At 50.1% G+C, this 12,042-nt stretch overlaps 1 protein-coding gene across 1 annotated transcript; it reads right to left on the reverse strand.

Moving 5' to 3' along the window:
• Positions 1–471: 471 nt before the first annotated feature.
• Positions 472–11,406, reverse strand: TUT1 (terminal uridylyl transferase 1, U6 snRNA-specific). The gene is made up of 9 exons (XM_030331704.2): positions 11,265–11,406; positions 9,775–9,965; positions 5,659–5,974; positions 5,382–5,482; positions 3,299–3,768; positions 2,592–2,701; positions 2,334–2,444; positions 2,079–2,171; positions 472–1,663 (listed from the first exon to the last, which is right to left on the reverse strand). Exons 1-9 carry the CDS (start codon positions 11,344–11,346, stop codon positions 516–518), a joined length of 2,622 nt encoding a protein of 873 aa, XP_030187564.1. The 5' UTR covers positions 11,347–11,406; the 3' UTR covers positions 472–515.
• Between the last annotated feature and the right edge of the window lie 636 nt (positions 11,407–12,042).

Here is a 12,042-nt window from a genome sequence, read left to right on the forward strand (position 1 = left end):
TGGTCCTGCAGCAGGGGAGGGCCGAGAGAGAACACAGCGGATCCCTTCCGCTCGTCACCCTTAGGGGCAGTTTACCCATGATGGGCTGCCCTTTACCCACGCTCAGGTCGGAGAATGTTTCACCCATTTTAATAAGAGCAGGATGAATTCTGTAAAGTGAGAGAACGGTTGTAGAACCCTGAACCCCAATTTCAGGCCGTCACCATATAAATCTGGGCAGCAAGGTAAACGTGGAGCCAAACTTGGTTCTTCTCACAGCTACTGCCCCAGCCCCCCAGCCTTCAGGAACTCTGCTGAGTGGGCCCCGGGTGCAGGAACACACCATCATCACGGGCACTCACTGCCAAGTTGTGACAAATGGTATGATGGAACAGGCTGACACACGTTTTGGGGTGGCCAAAGGCACCTCTGAGAAGAGGCGGTAAGGTCTGGGGAGGGGAAGCACTGGGTGGAAATTAGAGGACACTGTAGTGCTTATTAACTAGCAGCTTTATTGCCCCTTAGGGTCCCTGTCTTCACTTGAGGAGGTTTCGAAGTGCTTGAGGGAGGAAAACCTGTAAGAAATGATGGAGGTCAGGAAACAGGCCTTGAGAATCCTGCAGTGGGGTCACAGTGAGATTCTGGCCGGCCTGGGAGGCCGACGCCACGAAGGTCAGGAGCGGCTCAGCCGCTGGCTTCTGTGCAGCACTGCCGGGTCCTCTCAGCTCCCGGGTTACCTGAGCCTCCGTCGCCAGCCACTCTGCAGCGCCAGCACCGCCTCCGTCTCTATCCTTGGTTTGCTGCTGCAAGCGTCGCCGGGCACGCCGCCGCCCCTGCCACACTCGGTGCCACAAGGCACAGCGCCAGCTCACTAAGGAGAGGGACATCCCCTTCCCTGCCTCATCCCGAGCCCCTTCTCCTGCTGCCTCAGGTCCTTTGGGCCCCTGCTCTGCCAGTGCCGCATGGCCTGACCGCCCCTCTTCTCCAGGGGCTAGATGCTGCCCGGTCACGTGGGGTGGCTCCCCTGGCCGCCCAGGGCTATGCACAGCCCAGTCCTGCACCGTCTCTCCAACCTCTATAACCATTTCCTCCACCCCATCTTCGCTGGGGTCTCCCGTGCATCCCTGCTGCTCCTCCCATCCCTCCTCCCAGCTTTTTTCCTGTCCATCTCGTTTCAATCTTTTGCTTGTCCCTCCCTGGGGAGACTCCTCAGGCCCACCTCCCTCTGACCGAAGTCTCTTGGTTCCCTGTTCCATATGGCATCCCAGTGCTTCCCTGAACACCTGGGCCAGGGCAGCAGTGAGCTGGGTGAAGGGAGCAGGGGGTAAGGGGATGGGTGTTGCGGACAGCAAAGCACTGGGGGAGCTGGGCTGCAGAAGAGGGAGCAGCCCCCAGTCCCGACCCCGGGAGGAGCGGCGCTGGTACTGTAGGCTTCGGCAGTAATTGGCTGCCGCTCGGGAACAGTTCTGTAGCCTCCCGGCCACCCGGCTGGTCACATTGGCTGCCACATTGTGACTCAGGTCAAAGGGGTCCTGGAGATTCATGGGGCCAAGGCGCAGACCCTCCCAGCGATTAGAGGGCAGGCCCCCTGCCACAGGCAGTGCCTGACCCTCCCGCAGGGACAGCAGTGAGCCACGAAGATCCCAACACGAGACGCAGGAGAAGAACTGGGCTAGCAGAGAACCTGGAAGAGGAGGAAGACCAGGCAGAAAGGGTTACTTAGAGGCCACAACCGAGACAGGCCTGCACTAGAGGCATTCTGTTAGAAGGAATTTCTTTTCCCTTCCAAGTAGCTCAGAAGAGTGTCAGAAGCCGGGCTCCTCTAGTCTCCATAGACAAGAGGTCCAGCCTCTCTCCCCGTGCCCCCAGCAACATCCTTCCCCAGATGCTGCTCCCTCCCCTTGCTAGCAGTGTAACCTTGAGCAGGCCACTTCATTGCTCCAATGCATGGTTTCTTCATCTGTAAAATGGCAGTAATACTAGCTGTCCCACGAGGTGGTTGCGAGAACCGTGCCTGGCAAACAGCAACTGAGCTATGTCACATCTACGTTTGTGACTAACATCATTTATTAATCCTTTACCGGGCTCCCCAAACTCACTGAGGGGCTCCTTATTGGTGCTGGGCTCCAGTCTTGAGGCATCCCTGGGGAAACTACAGTCCCAGCCATCAACCTCCACCTGTTCGCCCTCACCTGTGAAAGTGAAAAAGGTGAGGGTCAGCCTGGAAGCAGGAAGATTTGGGGGTGATAAGCAGAGATCTCATTCCTGGGGTAAATTTAGTGCATCTAAACGAGATAAACAAGAGGAAAGCTGATGCTACCAAGATACAGAAGGTGGAGGCCAGGCTGCCATACCTGCTTTCTGGGTGAGCTGGGATACAGTGGGCAACACAGGAGGGTCCCTGGTCTGAAGGAAATAGATCACGAGCAAGGTCAGGGCGTAGTTACTGAGAAGGGGGCCACTCCCTGGGTAAATAATAATTCCAGTTAGATTGGGGATGCCATCTGACACCCTCCCTGGTTTTCTCAACCCTGGTTCCTGTACCTGCCTCCCCTTCCCTCCCTTTGCCCCAACAGCAGCTTTACCCCAAGTCTGTCCTGATTCATCCTCACCTGACAGCCCTCGACCCTGAGCCCAGCAGCGGAGGGTGTACACGAGGGGCCGTACTCGCCCATCCAGCTCAGAGCAGAGACTCAGGAAACGAGAGTTATGCAGGGCCAGCCTGGAACAAAGACCAGGGTGTCAGTGCTGGGGAACCCTGCTCTCATTCCCGGCTTGCGGAACGGGGGCCAGCTGGAAGAAAGCCAAAAGAGGGTTTCCCAAGTGTCTGCTAACACACTGGTCATGCGAAAGGGTATACAAAAAGCCATCAATGTGTCTGGGGAAACACTACATCCTATATGCCCCTCCTGGAGAGGATATTCCAGAAGCGTGTAGTTATAAGACTGCTCAAAGCCTTTCATATGCAAAGAAACGAAGGGAGGGAGAAAGAGAGGCAAGGAGAAAGAGAAGGAAAGAGGAAGTGGAGGAGAGGGAGGAAAGGGAGACCTATTTGCATTTAACTTAGCATTTCCCAAACTTATTCAACCCTGGAACTCTTTTCTGAATCCCCTAAAAACAGTATTTCAAGGAACACCCTTTACATTCGTGAAAAGGGATGCCAGACAGGTGACAAATGGCAGAAGGAGGGGATGGAACCCAACAAGGATAACCTCAATGCTCAGCAAGACAGGAGCTTTCTGCACAGGGGTTCCCTCTCCACCACCCCAGAGTGCTCAGCTGCCCTTCCCCAACCACCCCACCCCCACGACAAAGGTACCGGTTACTGAGGGAGACGTCACCGTGGAGACCTGAAGGCCGATGGCAAAACTTGACCACAGGGCGTCGGGCAGAGGGCACAGTTTGGACTCGGTACACTCCAGGGACACAGCCCCGAAGAATGGATCCCACCAACTCCAGCATGGCCACCCCGTCTGTTTTCTCCCCCTCTTTCAGGGCCTCTGCTAGTTCCAGGGCCTTCCCCAGGTCCCCCTCTCCCCGGTCCTCCTGCAGTGGGGAGGCTGGAGGCAGGGACTGGGGAGAGGCAAGGGTCTCAGAGGCCAAAGCAGAGTCCGGAGTCTGGGGTGCCAGGGAAGAGGAAGGAGTTTCAAAGTCCAGGGCTTCCGAGTCTTGGGGAGAAGGAGGCTGTGAGTCTGGAGGGGAAGCTGGGGTACAGGCCAGGGCTTGAGGGTCCAGTGGGGATGCAAGGGCTGAATCCAAAGATGGAGACTCTGGAGCCTTTGGGGCTGGCTGTAGATAGAAATGAGTTGAATGAATAGTCGCCTCTCTTGCTGTTCCCCACGTGGGCAACATTCCTCAAAATCTATCTATTACTGCCTATGAGTTAGGCCCCACTCCAAGGGTTTTATATAAATTAACTCATTTAATCCTCACAGTCCCTTTTCAAAATTAAAAATAACCTGGGGCGCCTGGGTGGCTCAGTCAGTTAAGCATCCGACTCTTGATTTCAGCTCAGGTCATGATCTCATGGTTCATGAGATCAAGCCCCGCATCGGGCTCGGTGCTGACAGTGCAGAGCCTGCTTGGGATTCTCTCTCTCCCTCTCTCTCTGCCCTCCTCTGCTTGTGCACTCTCTTTCTCAAAATGCATAAACTCAAAAATAAATCAATTTAATTACATTAAAAATAACTTTTAATGCCACATAATAAATGGTCTGTAGTCTACCAAAATGTCATGGTCATGAAAGACAAAAGAAGGCAGAGGAACTGTAAAGGAGACTGAGTAAACAACGCTAGCCTGCTGGTGGGCAACTGATGAAGGTAGAGGACAGGCTGTAGACTAAAGTCTCATAACATTTTACACCTGCACCAGGTTAACATGTCCCTACTTGCTAACTGTCCTGCCGCTACACACTAGGACGCCTTTGTGCTTCCCTGATACACACTGGACTATTATGGGATTCAATGTATGCAACTTGCTCTCAAGAGATTTTTATGGGGCGTCTGGGTGGCTTAGTCGTTAAACATCCGACTTTGGCTCAGGTCATAATCTCACAGTTTGTGAGTTCGAGGCCCATGTCAGGCTCTGTGCTCACAGCTCAGAGCTTGGAGCCTGCTTTGGATTCTGTCTCCTCCTCACTCTCTCTGCTGCTCCACTGCCTATGCTCTCTCTCTCTCAAATAGACTTAAAAAAAAAAAAAACTAGTTTAAAATAACCCTTTTTGTAAAGTAGGAGGTATATGAAAACTCTGTACTTTCTGCTAAGTTTTCCTGTGAACCCAAAACTGCTCTAAAAAACAAAATCTTGGGGCGCCTGGGTGGCGCAGTCGGTTGGGCGTCCGACTTCAGCCAGGTCACGATCTCGCGGTCCGTGAGTTCGAGCCCCGCGTCGGGCTCTGGGCCGATGGCTCGGAGCCTGGAGCCTGCTTCCGATTCTGTGTCTCCCTCTCTCTCTGCCCCTCCCCCGTTCATGCTCTGTCTCTCTCTGTCCCAAAAATAAATAAACGTTGAAAAAAAAAAATTTAAAAAACAAAATCTTTTACAAAAATACTAACAACCTTTCCTATTCCAAACACAGAAACTGTACATTAGACATTAGAAAATATAGATAAGCAAAAACATAACCCCAAAATTACTTTATTGTATGTCCTTTTATATATTTTTTCCCCAAATAGAGTATTATATACTCTGTTTTGAAATCTGATTTTTTCATGTTACAAATGCCATGTATCCTATGTCAACTCATATTCATTCTACCTAATACCCATCCACATTCACGTTTCTCCAATTCAATAACCCTTTCAGGTAGCTTCTATTATCCCCATTTTACAGATGAGGAACTAAACATGAGAGAGAGAGGACCATCCCTGCTGACTCTTCCTAGCTACCTCCCTGGTCACTCACCTGGGAGTCTTCCAGGTCACCCAGATCCAGGAAGAGGTCAAGATCACAGCCATGGACATCAAAACTGTTTATGGAAGACCCAAAAGGATGGACCACACAGCCTGGGTGCCGGGCAGAAAATAAAGGCGGGGCAACATTAGAGAGGAGTATGGGGTGGAAGGACGCGGGGGCACAAAGAAGGAAGAGCAGCCGGATAAATGCCTCAGCTGAGGGAGAACTGGGGGTGTGGACTTGAGGGAGGGAAGAACAGGGAGACACGGGAAGGGAGAGGACTCACCAGGGAAGAACTCTGTGAAGACCTCCTGCATCAGGGCCACGACGAGGCTCCGAAGCTGCCGCTCAGCCTCGGACAACTCCCTCAGCCCCACGAGCTTCACCATTTGTGCCCCGACGTCGGGGGCCTCGGCTAGTGCTTTGGCCAGCTGGTGACTGTCAGGGGCCGCTCCTTTGGGGGATTTGGAGGCAGGGCTCTGGAACTCTTTCTGCTCCCGTGGCCGGACCCGCAGGCGGTGTCCTCCCAGGCTGTGCTGGGGCTGTGACAAGACAGCTTCTCGGGTCCCTATGTCCCCCATCTCCACGATAGCAAAAACTCCCTGGCAAATCACAACAGGGGCAGTGATCATGGTTTTGGAACCAAGAATCCAAACGCGTGATTTGACAGTGGGTGACACTCTTTGAAACTGGGACCACCCTATAAATCAGGAATATCTGCTTAATGTTTCTGAAGAGGGAATATACTCAGATAAACAATTCTCAGGGCACCCACGTGGCCCAGTCAGTGAAGCATCCGACTTCAGCTCAGGTCATGATCTCATGGGTTCATGGGCTTGAGCCCCATGTAGGGCTCAGCACTGACAGTGCGGAGCCTGCTTGGGATTCTCTGTCTCCCTCTCTTTCTGCCCCTCCCCCACTTGCGCGCGCACGCGCGCGCGCGCGCTCTCTCTCTCTCTCTCTCTCTCTCAAAATAAATAAACTTAAAAAAGAAAAAAAAAGATGAAGGGAATGGAACGGACACTCCAGAAATTAAACCCATACCTTTATGGTCAACTGATTATTTTTTTAATTTTTTTTTTGATGTTTATTTATTTTTGAGAGAGACAGAGATAGAATGCGAGTGGGTTAGGGGCAGAGAGAGAGGGAGACACAGAATCAGAAGCAGGCTCCAGACTCTGAGCTGTCAGCACAGAGCCCGACACAGGGCTCAAACTCACGAGCTGTGAGATCATAACCTGAGCTGAAGTTGGATGTTCAACTGACTGAGTCACCCAGGCACCCCATATGATCAACAGATTTTTAACAAAGTTGTCAACACCATTCAATGAGGAAAGATTAGTCTTCTCGACATGGGGCTGGGACAACTGGATAGCCAAATGCAAAAGAATGATATTGGACCTCACACCACATACACAAATTAAAATTAATGGAGCAGTGGGACAGGGGGAGCAGCCTCACCAGCACACGGGCCTGAATCAGAGGCGAGGGGTGATGAAAACATTCTGGAAGGATGGGTGAAGAACCTTGTAAATATACTAGCAACCACTGAATTGTGTACTTCAAAAGTGTGAATTTTATCACTCATCTCACTTCTGCCCTATGCCAAACACAGCAAAAAATGTGAAACAAGGAAGAAACGCAGCCACTTGGACCGGCCCAGGCCAATCTTCCAACTCTGAGGAATCACACTACGCACCAGACTGCAGTTCAACACCAAGTTTGCAATCAAAGCCCCAGCTAGGAATTAGGTGTCTCTTTGCTTGGCCTTGTCTGCACACATATTTTTCTCAAGAACTCCACTGAAGGCATCAGGGAGGACAGGATTAGCAGATTCAGAAGGCTGTCTCCTGGCTATTTTTCTCTTCTCAATACCATCACCCCAAGCTAGTGCTACCACTTACTGAGCTTATTATACTGAGGGCTTATTACAAACCAAGCAGTTCACATGAACTATCCCTAAGTCTCACAAGGCTCCTACACAGTATACATTATTGTTTCCATTTTAGAAATTAAGAAACTAAAACTCAAAAGTTAAGTAACTTGTGACTGCCTCCAAGTAAGGGGCTTAATCCCCCAAATCTCCAACTTCCCAGTGATGATCTCCCTCAAGGAACTGTTGTGGAAATTAAATGAGATATTGTTTGTAAACTACTTAGCACATGATTGGTGCATGATAATTATTCAATAAAAACTTTAGTCATTATTCTGATAATAATTAAAAGCCTCAGAAACTTGAGGTTTAAGTTCAGAAAAAGGTCATTCTTTACAACTGAAGCAAATATGAACAAAAATGAAGGTACTGAGTTTTCTGAGGAAGTAGTCTGGGGCAGACACTGCCAAGTGCTCACCCAATAAATACACCTTCTCCCTTTTTTTTTTTTTTTTTTGAGAGACAGACAGAGGGTGCAAGTGAGCAAGGGGCAGAGAGAGCGCAAGAGAGAAGCAGGGCTCACCAGAAGCGGGGCTCCAGTTTCCACCCAAAGGAGGGCTCCTGTTCACCTGAAGCGGGGCTTGTGCTCACCCAATGCAGGACGCACCTGATGTGGGACTCGAACTCAGGAACTGTGAGATCATGACCTTAGCCAAAGTCAGAAGCTTAACAACTGAGCCACCCAGATGCCGTCTCCATTTCTTTCTTACTAACAGAACCCTGATTCTTGTTCAAAAGGGCAAGGTGTCCAGCTAAAAAAACATTTCCCAGTCTTGCCTGTAGCTAGGGGTAACCATGGGATAGAATTCAGGCCTATGAGATACACAAAGTCTAATGAAGAGGCGTGTGGAAAATTTTTCCTAGAAAATAAAGAAAATCAGAGGAGGGGAGCCTGGGTGGCTCAGTTGGTTAAGCTTCCAACTCTTAATTTCGGATCAGGTCATGATCTCACAATTTGTAAGATCATGTCAGCACGGAGCCCACTTGGGATTTTCTCTCTCTCCTCTCTCTCTCTCAAGGTAAATTTGCAAGCATTAAAAAAATAAAAGAAAAGCAGGGGAATAAAGTCAGGCTCATATGGACTAGCCTTTTTAAACTGTCCTTCAGTCTTTCATTCATTCATTCATTCATTTTGAGAGAGAGAGAGAGAGAGAGAGGGAGAATCCTAAGCAGGCCCCATGCTCAGCTCGGACCCCAAAGCAGAATTCAATCCCCATGACTCTAGGATCATGACTTGAACCAAAACCAAGAGTCGGATGTTGAACCACCAACTGAGCCACCCAGGCACCCAAGCCTGCCCCTTTTCCTTACCTGAAGATGTGCAAGCAGCATTATCACAACTAAGAAGTCAGAGCCACTTGCCAATTAATGACAGAGCAGGAAAACAGTACAGTCCTAGACTGCCCAGGTCTGGACTTCTTGTTACAAAGAACAATTAGATGCACCTGGGTGGCTCAGTCGGTTGAGCATCTGACTTTGGCTCAGGTCATGATCTCACAGTTCAGGAGTTCGAGCCCAGCATCAGGCTCTCTGTCGTCTGCTGTTGGCACAGAGCCCACCGTGGATCCTCTATCCCCCTCTCTCTCTGCCCCTCCCCTGCTTGCACTGTCTCTCTCAAATAAACTTAAAAAAGAAGAAGAAGAAGAAGAAGAAGAAGAAGAAGAAAAAGAAAAAGAAGAATTATTAAACCCCTTTTGCTTAAGCCACTGTGGGTCCATTGCTGAACGCAATCGCTAAGGAAAACACACCCCAGCCCGTCCTAAGAGAAGACATGGGCAGTCAAAGCCATGCCTGCATAACGAGAGCACAACCTCAGAACTATAATATGATGACACAACACAGCAGTACAATACTGAACTTTTTTCAAAGGACTAACAAACTGACAAAAGGTCTGCCTGGAAGACAAAAAGGACCACAAAGAATAAGCCTGTTTGTCTAGCACTGTCCAAAGAACAGGGTATTTTGGCCAGCTAACATTAGTATCTCTCACTGGAAGTTAATAAACTGCTAGCTGTTTTATCAACCAGTCTCTTGTGGGGTTAGGACAGATCTCCCAATGGTGTGGCCTCAAAGCACCTGCTTCGCTGTAATTACGTTATTCACAAAACTGTAAGCTCTGTGCTGCAGAGATCAGATCTATCCTATTCATGACTGAAAATGCAGCTCTACGCATGGTGCCCAGTACAAAGTCAGCAGTTAATACTTGGCAAGTCAAATGAAGATTGACTTAATAAATAAATGACCAGTAAGTCCCCCAGTGACTAACTCTGGTGAACTGATAAAACCCAAGCAGGGGCTGGGGCGGGGAAGCTCACAAAGCTGGACTGGCCCAAGTACTGTGGTATCCACGAAGGACAAGCCCGCCAAGGATGAGGCACCAGCTGAAACAGGGCTGCTGGTTTCTCCCTCATTTCTTTTTGTATGTGGCACACCTGACTCGTTCTTTACGCCAATAGCCATTCACTCTACCTTGTCCTTGTCCATGACGACACTAGCCACGGGTCCGAATGCCTGGAAGTACTCAGAAAGCTGCGCAGAATCCACATCCCGGGGAAAGCCACTGACAAACACACTCCGAAGACCCTGGGCCTTTCGGGCAGCTCGTAGTTCTACCAGGTGCCGGTGCTTCCGGCCTCCCAAATGGGCATCTAGGCTGGGTCCTGCAAAGATAAACATGAAACAAAAACATCCAAATCACTCTTCGGTGGACTTAAATGCATACCTAAATCCTACTAATCCTTCCAAGCCATAGGAAGTGTGATCTTTGAATAAACAAAGTTCTAGCTCTTTTCACCTTCCTCTCTTGTCCATTTGTCTATATAATGCATTCTAAGTGGTTCCCCAGAGAGCTAGCTACCACTTTTTCTTAAACCATCTCTAAGTGCTAGAGCAACACCTGCAAATTGTAAAGAAATTAACGGGAAGCTTATCCAGGTCATATACAGAGGAACTAAATAAAACAGGACCCTAGACTATTCCCTCATGAATCATCCCTAGGTATGGTATAGAGATTGAAAGTGCAAAATCTGAAGTCACACTGCCCAAGTTCAATTCTCAGCTCCGGCAAGCTGTGTGAGATCTTGGGCAAGTTACTTAACCTCTCTGTGCATCTCTGTGCACACACAAAATGAAGATATTAACAGTACCACATAGGTATTATGCATCTAAGAGTACTTGGCAGAGTCTGGTACATGTGGACCACGGGAAAAGTTTAGCTGCTATTATTATTATTATTATTTTTTTTTATTAAATTTTGGGTCAGCTGCTTATTGTCACCAATGTATATGTGGGGCCAGGGAAGACTATCTTGGACTTCTGGCTTGCCCTAGGGGACAAAGAGTGGTAATGTCATTCACAAAGAAAAAGAATGGAAAATCTGTTTCAGGAAGATCATGATTCCAGTTTAGGAAAGATCGCGATTCCAGACTTCAAAAGTGGAATTTGAGGTTTCATGGAGTCCCCTGCGCTGTCATACAAGAATCCTGTCGATTCTGCCAAATCCACTTTCTCATCACGCATGCCCTGCTACCCTGCTACCTCACCCATCTTCTGCCTTTGCCTAGCTCCTCCGTAGGGCTACCCTGAGTTAAGTGCTACTTTCTCAGTGATCCTACAGCCGTCTAAACATATCTCTAGAGCTCTGGAATTGTCTGCATCTCTAGATGGTGAGCTCCTTCACCTCTGAATCCCCACCCCACCCGAGAGCCCAGCCGAGTAACAGGCACAAAGGGGGCGTCCAACAGATGACGGTGATAGAGGGAATAAGATCATGACACTTTAGTTGTAGAGATTTCGGATACTAGGGATGAGGGGGCAAAGTGGTGGGGCTTTCCCCACTCTCCAATCCCTTCGTACAGGCGGAGTGAAAACCGAGGTGAGTGACCCTACCAACCGACTTGACAAAAACTAGGACCCGAAGACTAAAACTCACGACCACCCCCTCACAAGCCACCGCTTACGGTTGGCTGTAGTAACGTGGCAGAGGCAGCAGCGGAAACCCCCACGAGGCAGCGACTGGACATCCGAATCCACTGCCGCCATCGCGACTCTCCAGTACGGACAACACACAACCACTTCTGCCACCACCGGAACTCACGCCTACAAATCGCAGCGCGCTTGGAAGCAACTTCCGCCAGTCCAATAGGAAATGACGTAGCAAGGACAATTGCGCAGGCACACTCCTCCGGAAACTGAGTCCCTAAGGCTCCGGGTTCCGTTTCCACCCGGCTTTAAGTCTTCACCCGCTTCTGGAAAAGCCGCCCATCTTTGATACTTATCTGCATGCGGTAAGCCGATTGGTGTGCTCTGAGCCACTTAGGCGTTGATTGGCCCAAGGCTTCATGAATATTCATAGAGTGGCCACAAAAACCGGCGCCGGCGGGGGCTTGAAGCCTGAGTGCTCTATCCTTGCTGGGAGTTCGGGAGTGTGCTGTTTGTACCTTCTTTCAAGAGGCGGTTAGAGACCCGCGGCGCTGCATCCTCTCTCCTTATTCACCTGGCGAATAAAGGCGGAGGATGAGCCGACTCCACAAAACTCAAGGCTGCCCCTGGACTCCCAAGTTCCTTAGGGCTGTTACTCTCTCCTTCTGCCCTCTGTCCTTCCCTAAAATGGGCGTTCACGGACCACTTCCTAGCCCTGGTTGGGGAGCTCTGCCCCTGTGGGCACCCTCTAGACTCCACTCAGCCACAGCCAGATCGCTGCGGTCCCGGTGAGTCAGGCTTTCCTTCCGCAATAGT

This window comes from Lynx canadensis, chromosome D1 (assembly GCF_007474595.2).
Source record: "Lynx canadensis isolate LIC74 chromosome D1, mLynCan4.pri.v2, whole genome shotgun sequence".
Classification (NCBI taxonomy): domain Eukaryota; kingdom Metazoa; phylum Chordata; class Mammalia; order Carnivora; family Felidae; genus Lynx; species Lynx canadensis.